The sequence below is a fragment of the Camelina sativa genome, chromosome 4 (genome assembly GCF_030686135.1).
Source record: "Camelina sativa cultivar CO46 ecotype springtype chromosome 4, ASM3068613v1".
Classification (NCBI taxonomy): Eukaryota; Viridiplantae; Streptophyta; class Magnoliopsida; order Brassicales; family Brassicaceae; genus Camelina; species Camelina sativa.
In genome coordinates this window covers 27,198,096-27,212,386 of record NC_141883.1, presented here as the reverse complement: position 1 = coordinate 27,212,386, position 14,291 = coordinate 27,198,096, and the positions used below count along the sequence as shown (strand labels likewise).

At 35.1% G+C, this 14,291-nt stretch overlaps 3 protein-coding genes, 1 non-coding gene and 1 pseudogene across 6 annotated transcripts; 4 read left to right on the top strand and 1 right to left on the bottom strand.

Moving 5' to 3' along the window:
• Nucleotides 1-2,963: 2,963 nt before the first annotated feature.
• Nucleotides 2,964-5,747, top strand: LOC104782076 (uncharacterized). Its single transcript, XM_010506899.3, has 5 exons — nucleotides 2,964-3,470; nucleotides 3,725-3,795; nucleotides 4,510-4,641; nucleotides 4,836-4,997; nucleotides 5,073-5,747. The coding sequence occupies exons 1-5, from the start codon at nucleotides 3,173-3,175 to the stop codon at nucleotides 5,574-5,576; spliced, it is 1,167 nt and encodes a 388-aa protein (XP_010505201.1). The 5' UTR covers nucleotides 2,964-3,172; the 3' UTR covers nucleotides 5,577-5,747.
• A 73-nt stretch (nucleotides 5,748-5,820) lies between these two features.
• LOC104784220 (uncharacterized) lies at nucleotides 5,821-9,494 on the bottom strand. The gene is made up of 7 exons (XM_087511606.1): nucleotides 9,136-9,494; nucleotides 8,962-9,043; nucleotides 8,788-8,854; nucleotides 8,616-8,687; nucleotides 6,410-6,520; nucleotides 6,200-6,260; nucleotides 5,821-6,104 (listed from the first exon to the last, which is right to left on the bottom strand). The coding sequence occupies exons 1-7, from the start codon at nucleotides 9,386-9,388 to the stop codon at nucleotides 5,950-5,952; spliced, it is 801 nt and encodes a 266-aa protein (XP_087367732.1). The 5' UTR covers nucleotides 9,389-9,494; the 3' UTR covers nucleotides 5,821-5,949.
• Nucleotides 6,652-8,305, top strand: LOC104782075 (uncharacterized; annotated as a pseudogene). The gene is made up of 5 exons (XR_015597553.1): nucleotides 6,652-6,958; nucleotides 7,369-7,490; nucleotides 7,572-7,670; nucleotides 7,760-7,830; nucleotides 7,874-8,305. The product of XR_015597553.1 is annotated as an uncharacterized LOC104782075 (transcript).
• A 911-nt stretch (nucleotides 9,495-10,405) lies between the features above and the next one.
• LOC104782074 (bifunctional enolase 2/transcriptional activator) lies at nucleotides 10,406-13,774 on the top strand. 2 transcript variants are annotated; one of them, XM_010506897.3, is made up of 14 exons: nucleotides 10,406-10,782; nucleotides 11,057-11,120; nucleotides 11,226-11,290; nucleotides 11,396-11,443; nucleotides 11,561-11,647; nucleotides 11,737-11,817; nucleotides 11,955-12,137; nucleotides 12,260-12,397; nucleotides 12,485-12,562; nucleotides 12,660-12,854; nucleotides 12,949-12,999; nucleotides 13,078-13,218; nucleotides 13,298-13,354; nucleotides 13,439-13,774. In XM_010506897.3, exons 1-14 carry the CDS (start codon nucleotides 10,717-10,719, stop codon nucleotides 13,517-13,519), a joined length of 1,335 nt encoding a protein of 444 aa, XP_010505199.2. In that variant the 5' UTR covers nucleotides 10,406-10,716; the 3' UTR covers nucleotides 13,520-13,774. The 2 variants fall into 2 exon arrangements, with proteins under 2 accessions (XP_010505199.2, XP_087367731.1); XM_087511605.1 differs by lacking the exon at nucleotides 11,737-11,817 and having other exon boundaries at nucleotides 10,611-10,782; nucleotides 11,561-11,675; nucleotides 11,914-12,137.
• Nucleotides 13,775-14,187: 413 nt separating this feature from the next.
• TRNAL-UAA (transfer RNA leucine (anticodon UAA)) lies at nucleotides 14,188-14,270 on the top strand. The gene has a single exon. It is a non-coding gene; the product is annotated as a tRNA-Leu (tRNA).
• Nucleotides 14,271-14,291: the final 21 nt, after the last annotated feature.

Genomic DNA, 14,291 nt, shown 5'->3' with positions numbered 1-14,291 from the left:
AAAAAAAAAAAGTAGGAATGGTGGTGGTTGTGTGAATAAATGATTGATGTTTTCCACTCCATGTTGTGGGTGAACATGACCCTACGCCCTGGAATAAAAAAGTTTACCCTAAACTTTGAAAAAGTTAGCCACTGTGTATATGTATATTGCTTTAACTTGTGTCTCTATCTGAGAGCATTTAAATTTATTTTGTGCAATTCGTTTTCTCTATTTGGATGTTAAGTAAACACAAATTTAGAACATTTTAGCATTCTTTTTGACACCAAGAATGCTGACATATTGTGAAAGCCGGTTTACTGTTTATAAATTCAAGAATGCTGACATATTCAAATGACTTACACCATATACAATTTACAACAAATGCCATGTTTCTTTTAGCTCTCAAATTTGTTTTGGTAGTCTCTAGTATGTCCCATTTCCACTAATACACAACACATAGTCGATAAAACATTTACTAACATGGTCTATCTCGAGTATGAAAATATGGTTTAAGTAAAAAGTAAAAGTGTTTTATTGTTTTGTGTGTTATAAAATCAAATAATTCAAATTAACTTAAGAGTGTGCCGACAAAAAAATTAACAAATAACATGGTGGAGCCATGATTGGTACGACGCGACAGTTGATGATTTTGTTTGGAAAACAAAGTCAGCTTTGCACTTTCTTTTTCTTTTCTCTCTCAAGCTCTCGCTCTTATCGTTTTTTTTTACCAACCCGACATTTTTTTTTTTGAGACCCCTTAACTAATTTATAAAGTTAAATTATTATAGAAAGCCTAAAAGGAGGAATGATAGGCGCAATTGGCGTTGTGATTTTCATCTTGGTTGAAAAGGCTGGCTGATCATAGTAATTTTTACTAAAGTTTTTACATCCTCCATTCTTATTAATCAAAGTTTTAAAACTGTAGGTTGCTCGATCAAAAAATATGCACTGTTTGTGTTTATTCCTACTTAAAAGAATTATCTTAATACATTGATGAATAAAATGTGATTTACAATCTAATTATACATATACAACTACCACTGTAACTAGTTATAAAACAAAACTTACGTGATTTGCCACTAGGAGTACTTATTCATAGGAAAGTTAAGAGTAGAGAGTTTGGGTCATCTTAAAATTACTTTGGACAAACACTTCTCGTTGGGTCAATATCATTCAGCAAGGCTCTTTCCGTTTGGGTCGGCTTAGTATGTGTGTTTTGGTTTTATCGTTGGCGCATGGAATTGTTGGGCATTGGCTCATGGGCTTAAAAGTGAAAAATAGTTTATTTTATGAAGGATTCTAATGTTGTAATCAACACAAAATGAAAATACTTTCAAAACTGGGAAGAGCTAGATGTCAAAAAACTCTTTTTATAAGTTACGAGTTTGGAAAGAGGCGTTAATACGTTACAGCACATTATTCATCGGTTTCACTGGCAAGAAATATAATTTGCCAGTCTTTTTTTTTTTTTTTTTTTTTTTTTTTTTTTTTTTTTTTGGTATCAATGTGAAGATTTATTATACCATTTTCGAAATTTGCCAGTCTTTGTTTTACTAGAATACCATTTTTTGTCGTTGATGTTTTTCCGGATATATTACCAATTTCTTTCTCTTTTTGAATAACTTAAAGGTTCTTTGAACTTATCAAAACTGGTAAGAATCTTTTTTTTCTCCTTTGTCTTATTCCCTGTTTAGACGTTACTATAATTTTAAAAAATGAGAGATAACTACAAACTATACTCGTGTATTTTGCTTATACTGAAAAAGAAACCGTCGTTTTTGATTCCTTTTTTTTTCTTTCCCATTTTTTACGATTTTGCTTTTAGTGTATTTGGTCCTACTGATTCAAACTCCTAAATTTTATATTTTCTGACATTGTTTAATAAAATAATATTTTATTAGTTATATAAAATACTCAAGTTTAATTACTGTTGTATACCAATTAAAAAAAAATCAAATGCTTTCTCTGTTTCATGATTTTATTTTTGAAATTTAATTCCTGAATAGATGCATTTAACATCCATTGGATAAATATTGTATACTATAATGTTCACTTGTTTATATAATTTCTATACTATAATGTTCATTTGTTATATATGTGTGCCATGTTAGTTCGATTAATCTTATGGTATATAAATATGTAACTAGAGTTGGATTGTCTTTCAAACATTTGTAGTTTTGACTATATTTAGCTAGTTTATTTGTGTTTTTATTTTGTATCTGTATCCAGTAATTAGAGTTATATATTGTTGAGTTGAAACCTAAAATAAAATTTCAAAATTTGTTAAAACTTTTAAAATTTTTTTTTACAATAGGTTTTAAGTGTCAAATATGGAATTAGTAAACAATTTTTAGACACGTGGAATTTCAGATATTTTAACGGTATTTGAACCGTTTATAACGACCTTTCCATAATACTACATAACAACTTAACGACAAGATAAATTTAAAAATAGAAATTTAGCTATAATGGTTAAACCGTTTATAACGACCTCTCCATAATACTACGTAACAACTTAACGACAAAATAACTTTTAAAATAGAAATTTAGCCATAATAATTTTTAAAATATTTGATCAGCAGATGCATTAAATAAAAAACTCTTTACTAAACATTTATTCGATTCTATACATTTTTTTTTGTAACATATGTTATCTTATACACATACTTGTCGATTTTAATCCAAATTATCTAAGTTATAAATTTATATTAAGTAAATTTATCAAATTTATGTTGACAAAAAAAAAGTTTATCGAATCTATTATTAATTAATTTTACTTAAATTTACCAATCTAATTTTAGTAAAGTCATTAATTAAACTTTCTTATCTTTATAAATAAATCAAAAAAGCGAAAGTTTATTTGGACAGACAATATTATAATTTATTTAACTTTTTAATATAATTATTACTAGACTTTTTAAAATGCTATTTTTATTAATATCTATACATACACAATACATAAAAGATATACAGTTTTTGCAAACTGGCACATGCATGCAACATAATAATTATGAAACGGCTAAATTTTTTCTTTCCAAACTATCTTTAATTTCCCTATGTATACAATGACCTGGAAGAGTTTTATAAATCACAAAATCTAGCTATATCTCTATCTTCACTCTCGAATTGTGTCTTACCCCCAAAAAAAAAAAAAACTTCACTCGAATTCCCCTTTCATTTCCAGTCTCTTATCATGGATCTTAACTTTGCACAAAACAAAATCACGGTTCTAAACAGGACCCCCACTCCCTTGTCAGTCTTGAACTCATCAAGGCATATCTCTCCCTCTCCGGTCACGCAGACCGCCGTAGCGGCACCAGTTACCGTAGAGGATGGCTCCACCAGCATGAGGGGGAGGAGAGGTATAATTTACGGGCGCGATGCACAAGGGAAGTTCCTCAGTAAGGATGGGACACAGAAGAAGAGGTCGTCTTCTGATCAAAGAAGAAGAAGAAGAAAGAAGAGTTCGTCGTTGATGAACAGTAGTGCTGGTAAAGCTTTGAGCTCTTTTACAAATATTAACTATATATATGAGTTTCGTTATTGACGAGGGGACAACAAAATTAATCTGCTATATGTCGATCTTGTGTGCAAGGAAATATAAACATAACGATTAGAGAAATTAATGAATCTAGGGTTACGTTGTTCAATCAAATGGAAATTTCTTGGAAAATCCCTTGTAGTCTTTCTTTTGTTATATTAGATCTTCAGGTTTTGATTTGGATGTTTTTTTTTTGGATTGGAGGTGACGACATGTCTATGACTTTGGGAGGAGGGGACTTCAGGCCGCATTTCTTCACAGTTAACACAGGAGAGGTAAGTATATAACTTATGCATACCTGTTTATTTATTTCATTTCTTGTTGTTGAAAAAGTATTGTTTGAGTTTCTTAACTGTGGATTTAGATTTAGATTAATTTTTTATACTATATATCCTTCGATCAAAGTTAAAAACATTTCTCTTCAATCCTCCACAACATAGTTAGTATACATATATATATGTCTAACGAAGGCTCTTTAAAAACACACAATATATATAGTTTTAATCCACGAAAACATGTATTATAACAAAAACTCTTTAACAAAAAATTTAGCCCAGTTTAACTCGAGTTTTTGATGGAGCTATGGTTTTAGATTCTTTTTAGCATAGAAGGTAAGCAAATTTATTTAAGTCAGTAAATAATTATATGAGCTAACTTTAATGAATCATCAATATATTTGTGAGTAAAGTGGTTTACATAAATATCGGATCTTTTAAATTAGTTTTACAACATACGATAACAGTAAGATTCTTCATTCATTTGTAGTTTTTGGTTATTTTGACGTGTACGTAACATTGTTATTTATCTCTACAAGGTTACACATACTGTTCAATCTTAGGTAGAGCGGGTGATGAGGGTATCATATATGTGTCAAGTACTAACAGCTTTGTTTATTTGCTTCAAGAGCTATTTGGTCCTTGACTCTTAGTATATATCATATATGTGTTGAAGATGGGATGTTTTTGTAAATATTTATGGTTTTTATACAGGATATAATCGAAAGGATTATGTCTTTCACGGTAAATGGTTCTCGTGGAATAAGTGTGCTGTCGGCAAATGGTTTGGTTGCTAACATCAAGATTCAAACGCTCCTTAGATCCCGCGAAGTCGTGACGTTTAAGGTATAATACGATGAACTCGGTCTTGCAGTCCAATCTTGGAATCTTATAACTCAATGGTTCATGTTGGAAGGATGCTTAGAAAAATTGGTCTTAGCTATAGATTAATTATATTAATGAGTTGTCTTAATTTGCATGTTCGTGTTTCAAAATGTATACCATGCATTTCGATACGTTGTAATAACATTTTGGTGTAGGATGTGTATGCCATAGTATCTCTGAAAAGTTCAATGGAGATATGGGAGAGCGGAGAAGTGAGGACTAAGACGGGAGAGTGGCGGATTACGATTGGTGGAGCAGATGGAGCCCTCTTTGGTGGTGTTTTAGTCGGTAGTCTCACTGCAGCAAGTCCAGTCCAAGTAAGAAACAAACATCATCTTCTTTATTTGTGGTTCAATGGTTTGAAGCTATCTTATTGTAATTCATTATTACAGGTTGTGGTTGGCAGTTTCTGGCCGTTGGTCACAAATCCGCCTGAGAGGAGAATCGCTGAGAGCCATCCGCTGGCTGTTGCACCCGTTATTCCACAATCATTGGCTTCCTCCTCAAGACAAGTCCAACAACAAGATATGATAGGCGGCCCAAATGATAAGTCCAAAGCTGTGATGATTGTCCCTACTGTCCCACGCACACTGGATTTCTCAGCCAGGGGACAAGTCCGACAACCAAACATGATAAGCGGCTCTTCTCACTCTCAGAACAGGAGCGACGGGTCTCAAACTGTGAATTTTTCAGCCGGGATACCAAATTCAATGGCTCTCTCAATCATGATGGTACAAGTCCAACAACAATACATGAGAGGCCCTTACATCTCTCATGAGAAAGACGATGAGTCCCAAGCTGCGAATATTGCACCTAGAATACCAAGCGAGCTGGCTTCCTCATCAACAGGACAAGTTGCACAGCCAGGAACGCGGGAAGCTCCATTCCTAGTCTAGGGTGGCACAACCAGAAGTAGGCTCATCAGAAACTTTTAATATTGAACTAATAAAGACTTTAAAGTTAATAAGTCTATATATATATTATCTCTCCTTTTGAAATTCTAAACATTCAGCACATTGGTTTGTTTACAATCCAATGGACAATAATATTAAACTATTTTTCGTTCATATTGCTTCTCTTTGTCTAAACATATCGTATACCTTGCTAAATTTCAAACACTTGCGAGGATTTAACAAATGATGGACATAAGTGATTTAACTTTATTATTAGAAATGGAATAAGTAGGCTTTTTTATGAGTTCAGTAGTAAGCCAAAAGAAGGGCATTATTGAGAATACGAAACTTCAACAAACTGAAAAATATGCAAAGATTAAGAGGCAATCTTTGAGACATTGCGGTAGAAAGACCAGTCAGGATGAGAAGAATCGATCTTGGGCTGTCCAAACGAATGCTCTTTGATATAAGCTTGAACATCCGATGATTTGGCTAGACCATCCAAGTAAGAGCAGAACTCTCCTTCGGGATCTATCATAAATTCATAATAATAAAAAATCCAACCATTACTAAAAAGCATGTCTAATGATAAGAGATGAACATCACAAGTTTATAACTTTGCATACCAAGTAAATTATCATTTTTGTTAGAAGCATCATAGCTCACTGGGAATAGACCTGTATTGTCCTGCATGCACAGCAAGATCAATATTTAAAGTTAAAAACAAATAACTGAACTGATTAATTACCAAAAGAAATAGAAAATAGTATATAAAAACTGAACTGAACTGATCAATAATTAAGAATCATAATTAAAGCAATTAATGATCTTTTTACCGGATTCAGAAGAGCTTTGTAGGGCTCATCATCAATGAAGATGGTGTTTGAAGCAGAGAAGTCGCTGAAGCACTGAAACACTTTAGAGAGATCGTTAAAGAACATAGGCTTCTTAGGCCATATTTATCGGGGCATCACATGGGGTGATCTTAGGGCTTTTAAAATTAAAATTAATTGAACAGTACCCATAAGATCGGCCCAATTGATCTTGAATAAGATCAGTTCTTCTGTTGATCTTAAGTGTGACGTGTCACGCTCTGAAAGAAAGATTGGTTTCATTTTATTCATAATCTTTTCTTTTTCTCTCGCAAACGACGACAATGCGAAACGGCGAGAGATTTGTGTTCCCATCACCGTCGTCTCCTCTGTCCGGCCATTGAAACACGAAGGCGACCGATCTCCTCATCTCCTCGTCTCCTCGTCTCCTCGTTTCCTCGTGTCCACCGGAACTTCGCGCCAACTAACTGATCAAATCAACCTGAGAAAGCAAAAAAGCGATAGATCTATCTTTTAGCTCCTTCACAGTTGCTCCTTCACAGTTGCTTTCAGGTCTGCGTTTATGTTTCCTTCTTACTAATTGCTGATTGATCTTTCTTGTTACAATTTATTTCCGTGTTTCCTTTTATGTTTATCTTCGATTTTGTCCGGTTCAAATAATGGAGTTTTCTCGCGATTTCTTGTCGAATAATTGCGTTTCCCATGGCCGGAATCTGGATTATGTGCGTATGTTTAGTCAGGGATGAAATCGGAAAACCCTAAATTAGTAATGTAGTATATTCTCTGGTTTGCTTAGCGAACTCTGTGAAGTTGTTATGATTTCGATCAATAGATAGAAAGAAAATATATAAATTCATGGTTGAGTTACATTGGGGCAAACGTTTGATGGTTTTGGACTTGTTAAGGGACTTTGTAGTTTACTAACGGTAAGCTCTTTGTGTTGGTTTTGTTTAAATTGCCAGAGATGTATAATAACATGGGACCTCAGCCTGGGATGCCAATGCATCAGGGAATTCCTCAGCCTGGGATGCCAATGCATCTGGCTATTCCTCAGCCTAGCCCCTCTGAGTATGTGCAGAGCAACGTAAGTAACTCCTCTTCTCTCTCTTTGATTTTCTCCTATACAGGGTGTTTTGTTTGTTTTAACCAGTTGATATATAAACAGATAAGTCGTTACTTCTCCGATCCCCAATACTATTTTCAAGTGAATGACCAATATGTGAGGAACAAATTGAAGATTGTTCTATTTCCATTCCTTCACAGGGTAAGACTCAAACTTTTTATATTATGGCTTTTTTTTTTTTGCTTTGTATTTGAGATTATTCTCATATATGAGTTTTGCTGCAACCGCAGGGACACTGGACTAGAATTTTGGAACCTACGTTGTTCTTGCTGGTTTGTCACTAGGACTCTATGGGAAGTAAGTTCTTTATTTATTTTGTATCTATTCCTGTTTATGTCTTTTAGATTGCATTTGTTCAACCTTTTGATCCTTGCTGGTTTTTGCAAGTCATGCTGCTGAAGATATCATTGCTTTCACTGGGTAGCGGAGAAGCACCCCTCTTGGATATTGTGGCATATGCAGGCTATACTTTCACGGGCCTTTGTCTAGCTGTTCTCTTTGCGGAAGCTAGGAGTTATGACTCAAACAGGCATCACTACCTCTTGATCTTTGTAGTTTTAGCCCAGTTTCCTCTTCTGATCTGGCTTGGTAACATTAGTGTGAATTGGCTCTTTTGAAATGCATTACGTTTACGTGGTTGGGAAAAACACCTCGGAGGTTATGTAGCAGGATTTGGAATGTCCTCCTGATGGAGATATGGTAGTTGAGGTTTTTTTTGATGTAGACTTCTCTGTATGTCAAACATCAATATGGTGAAAGAAAAAGTTTTATCTCTTTTTTATCTTCTTTTTTGAATGTCATTTTTCATATACTACATTTTTACCATGATGAGAACCGAACAAGTACATGAAGTTTAAGAATATTAATAAACATTATATTATTAAATAGTATTAAACATTCTTAAATTTTTTATTAAACATTAATCTATGTATTTATTAAACATTCTTAAATTTCTATAAGAATATTATATTATTAAATATTAAGATCTTAAACATGTTCTCCCAATAACTAACTTTTTAACAAAAGTTCTTAACTACTGATCTTACATTATTTTCACAATATTTATACTCTAAGAACACCCTAAACTGATCTCCCTATAAACATGCCCTTACTGTTCTCTAATGTCTTAAATCCACTGTCGGTACACTTTTTTTGGTCCTAAAACAAAGTATCAGAAAGTGTACATAAACAAAGTTTATCATCAGAGAGTGTGTATAAATGGTCACTTACAAATCTAAATAAGCAAGTCTACTCTTACCCATACAAACAAGAGCTTATCTTCCAAATCTTCGAGAACAATGCTTAAAACCATATCAACGTTATTCCTATTAATTAGTCAAAACAAATAAAGAATCGTATCAACGTACACTAAAAAGCTCAAAGAACTCAATTTTAAACAGTATTCATAACGATGGGAAATGAAGACACTAACTCGCAAGCAGAGGACCAAATCCCAACATCGAATCGCTCAAGACAAAACTTGATAAACTCTTCTGCATATGGCCTCTTGTACACTACACAGCAACAATAAAAAAAAACGCAGTTTTAAGCTAAACTATATATAAAAACAAACTAGATATTGATAAAAATGATATTGAAACGTTACCAAGATTTGGCCCACAAGAAGCATCAGGAGAGCGATTCTTAGTTTTCTTACGCATGTCTTTTTTGTGGACACGGAGTAGAAGAAGACCACTCAGACTCAAGACTAAGAGTTTCTTCTTCGCCGCTAAACTAAGCTTAACCAGAAGCGAAATCAGTCCTGCATGCTCTGAATCTGAACCATCACCTTCACCTGAGTACTCATCGTCGCTATCGACCGAAGCAATGATGCTCTTCTTATTCTTTTCTTCCGCCATTGTTGTGCATAAGATCGTCAAGACTCATACGATGAATTTATATTAGTCATTTGACGGTGGTGGCGATTTAGCTTCACGAGGTCAAAGCCATTTATTTGGCGTTATATCTTCATGCGGCGCTTTGGATACTGTTAAATCTTTTTTTTTGTTCTTATCCTTTATTGTTGTCATATTCACTTTTATTCCTACAAAGACCAATCCATTGGTAGTCTACATGGACATATATATATATATATATGAACAAATGTCGATACGTCTTTGGTCTTTCCATCGAATTTAAAGTTTCGACGGAGTTATATTTTGTTTGCTAACTTCTCTCACATTCATATAAAACATGAAATGCATATAATTAAATAAATTTTAAAATATGTAACAGATATACACACACATATATATATATATAATTTACATATAAATGCATGTAAAAACCATAGAGTTTAGTAAAACTTAAATTATTTTACAAAAAGTAGTAAATTATCAGTTAGATTTTGAAAAAAGAAAAAAATTATAATATCACCTATCCTTCTCATTTTGAGTTGAAACTCCAAAGATCATCTAAAAAATCCCACACGAACTCCTCATTTTGATAAGAATCTCAAAATTTTGACATATATAGAATAAGCACAACTTAATGAAAATATAGGTTGATCCCTCCGGTCATTAGTAACATGGCATAAAAAATGGTTGATCTGATCCCTCCGGGCTCCGGCTAATAGTACGTGTGAACGTGACCATGTGGATGTTTTGGATTCACTATGTTTTTTATGTGTTATATCTAATAATTTTGTGGAGGCCCAAATTTGCTAACCCATTGTATCCTTTTACAAAAAAAAAAAAGTAAAAGTTCTATTAGTATCGTTTCTATATCCACCCCATCTAAATTCAAAACTTGACATTAATCATGTTCTTGAACGTTGACCAAGAAAAAAAAAAAAAAAAAGGAAAAACATATAATCGAAAATGGAATAAAATCTAGATTCGTATATGTTTATAACTTCTTCTAGAGGCTTAAAAATTAAAAACTAGTCATATTCATATTACTTGGACAAGGAGCAAAGGCAAAATAGAAAAATAGAAAAAAAAGCCTTTTCTATACTGCAAAAGGCGTGCAGCGCATCGTTTTGGCTTCTTCTTACCATCTGATCCAACGGTTAATATCAAAACAATCCAACGGCTCAGCCTTTAGGTGTGACGTCTTTATATATCGAACCAGACCACCCACCTAATTCCTCCCTCAGCTACTACTGTCAAAGCGATTCTCTCACTAAAACCCTCGAACACATCGCCTCTTATCTCTGTCTCTCTCTAGATCTACTCACTTACTCGCTATGGCTACTATCACCGTCGTTAAGGCTAGGCAGATCTTCGACAGCCGTGGTAATCCCACCGTTGAGGTTCGTTTTTTTTTTTTTTTTTTTTCTTTCTCCGTGGATCTGTTTGTTTTGATGAGTATTCATGAGCTGCGATCTCTGTCTTTTGTAATCTGTGATGGTTTATGAGCGTGCCGTGGTTGCGATTTCGTTTTTGTTAGGGATGATTGGTGTTTTTTGTTTTTGATCTCGGATGTTATATAACGGATCTGTTTTGGTTTTCGCGATTTGGTTATATTATGTATTTGTCGTTCGATCTCCAAGTTTGCTAATGAATTTTATGTGATAATGGTTTTAGGTCGATATCCACACATCTACTGGTGTCAAGGTTACAGCAGCTGTTCCAAGTGGAGCTTCCACTGGTTAGTAGTTACTATTTTATTTTCTGGTCATGCCTGTTTGTCGTTGGGTATACAGTTTTGTATTGTTTGGTTGACTCTGTATTTGTGGGATTTTGGTGTTGATAGGAATCTACGAGGCTCTTGAGCTTAGGGATGGGGGATCAGACTACCTTGGAAAGGGTGTCTCTAAGGTGAGACTGAGACTGCGATGAGATCTTTGTGTGTTTTTAGTGGAATTAAGTGTTTATCTGAGTTTGATCTTTTTTATCTGATTTGTTCTTTGTTGAATTCACTAGGCTGTTGGCAACGTGAACAACATCATCGGCCCAGCACTTATTGGAAAGGTGAGTCTCATTTTAAGCTGTTTGTTTCAGAACATCATGTTCATGTCTACTACTATTGTCTTTTAACATCAGTTGTACGTGCTCAAGTCTTATTCATGTTATTTTTTTTTCTCGCAGGACCCAACTCAGCAGACAGCTATTGACAACTTCATGGTCCATGAGCTTGATGGAACCCAAAACGAGTGGGGTTGGTGCAAACAAAAGGTAATTCAGGGAAAATCATTCATGTCTTGTGTGTTCACTCTGGAATGAAAGACGAGTCTCACTAACTTGCTTCTTCTTTTTGTGTACAGCTTGGAGCCAATGCTATTCTAGCTGTGTCTCTTGCCGTCTGCAAAGCCGGGGCTGTTGTCAGTGGCATTCCTCTGTACAAGGTAGAACGACTTTGCATTTATAAGTTTGTTCCCTCTAGCCAGAGAGGATCATACTGTATTGCTGCTACTTTGGCTACTTGGTTTTTCTGGTACTAGATGTTCTAAGCTATTCCTTTTGCGTGTGGTATTTGGTGCAGCACATTGCCAATCTTGCTGGAAACCCAAAGATTGTCCTTCCAGTTCCTGCCTTCAACGTCATCAATGGTGGATCCCATGCCGGAAACAAGCTTGCTATGCAGGAGTTTATGATCTTACCTGTTGGAGCTTCTTCCTTCAAGGAAGCCATGAAAATGGGTGTGGAAGTTTACCACCACTTGAAGGTATATTACAATCCTTTTGTTCTTTGAAATGCCCTTCAATGAATATGCGATGTACATGTATCAGTATAATAACATTTTTTCTACTATGGCTTGACAATCTTATTGTTCTCATGTTTCTCCAGTCTGTGATTAAGAAGAAGTACGGCCAGGATGCCACAAATGTTGGTGATGAAGGTGGCTTTGCACCAAACATTCAGGAGAACAAGGAAGGTCTTGAATTGCTCAAGACTGCTATTGAGAAGGCTGGCTACACTGGCAAGGTCTGTCACTTACCTGATCCAATTTTGCTGTCCTTTCACCCGATACGTAATTTATGAAGCTAATGGATCCAAGTCATTTTTTTTCAGGTTGTCATTGGAATGGACGTTGCTGCCTCAGAGTTCTACTCATCTGACAAGACCTATGACTTGAACTTCAAAGAAGAGGTGAAACTTCTTTTTCCTTCCTAATCTCTTCCTTGTTAGGATATAACGTGTGAAAATGTATTAACTTCTAGCTGCTGGGCTATTTGCTTCTCTGCAGAACAACAATGGTTCCCAGAAGATTTCTGGAGATGCTCTCAAGGACTTGTACAAGTCCTTTGTTGCTGAGTACCCAATTGTGTCCATTGAGGACCCATTTGACCAAGATGACTGGGAACACTACGCTAAGATGACCACCGAGTGTGGAAAAGAGGTCCAGATTGTCGGTGATGATTTGTTGGTCACCAACCCCAAGGTCTGTTTTATTTGCCAGTGTTTGTGATACAGGTTTTATTTGTCTGTTCTCTCTCAAATGCTTATATCTGTCTTAATACTATTTCTTATTCCAGAGAGTTGCTAAGGCCATTGCCGAGAAGTCTTGCAATGCTCTTCTTTTGAAGGTACCTTCATTTGGTTTATTAATTCGAATGAAATAAAAAAAAGTTTAGCTAGTTAATAACCAAATTCTTTTTGAACAGGTTAACCAAATCGGATCTGTAACCGAGAGTATTGAGGCAGTTAGGATGTCGAAGAAGGCAGGATGGGGAGTGATGACCAGCCACAGAAGTGGTGAAACCGAGGACACCTTCATTGCTGATTTAGCCGTTGGGTTGTCTACTGTAAGTTGAAACCACTTCTAGCATTTTAAGTTGTTAAATATTTTGTTGGATTCTCATTTGGATCTTCTGGTCTATACAGGGACAAATCAAGACTGGTGCTCCTTGCAGATCTGAGCGTCTTGCCAAGTACAACCAGGTTTAACATCTCGAACCAAACAATCTTTGTAATGTTGTTATAACAACTTCCAACACATTGTCTAATCTGTTTATTTGTTTACAGCTTTTGCGTATCGAGGAGGAGTTGGGAGCAGAGGCAATCTACGCTGGAGTCAACTTCCGCACACCAGTGGAACCCTACTAAGTGAAGCTTTTAGAAGCAAAGTTGGTCTTCTGTTGACGAGGAGAAGATGACTTCCGAGTTTGGTCATTTGCTTAATTAAATAAAACGTTTGTTTTGTTTTTTCTTTGTTGGGTTTTACGTTTTTTATTCACGAACCCTTTTTAGGGGTGGGAAAAGTTGTGTTCATTTTTGTAAGGGGAAACATGAGAGAGCTCTGCCTTTACGGAGGACGGTAGCCCTTTATAATTTACAATCTAATTTCGGCTTTACCCTTTATAATTTTCTCCTAAGGTTGGTTGTTATGGTCTCTACTCTCTCTAGTGAAGTTTGGTTTCCTATGCTATCAATAATGTGGTTGCAAGCAAAAGAATAGAAAAATATCTTAATGGAGACCGTATTTCTTAATGGTGACCGCATTGAAGAAGTCCATTTAACACGTTAAAACGGCAAGCTCTTAAGGTTTTAAGAGAGTGCTGTGTTAGTGATAATCAACATTAACTAACTTAAAGAGTTCAGTACATCATCTATATCAAGATGATCACTAATATGACATTCATACAAATTTTAAGTTCCTTTTCGGCTTTAGGACTTAAATCGTTCACACGTTGAGATAATCTAAGCAACTAATTTCCCTGAGTTTGGGGCTAAGAAAACATCAAATAGTTAGATTACTAATTGATATACAAGAAGCAGGTTTGCCCGAGTGGTTAAGGGGGAAGACTTAAGTTCTTCTGCACATAAGTGCGCGTGGGTTCGAACCCCACAGCCTGCATTTGTTTTCTTTAATTTTTGA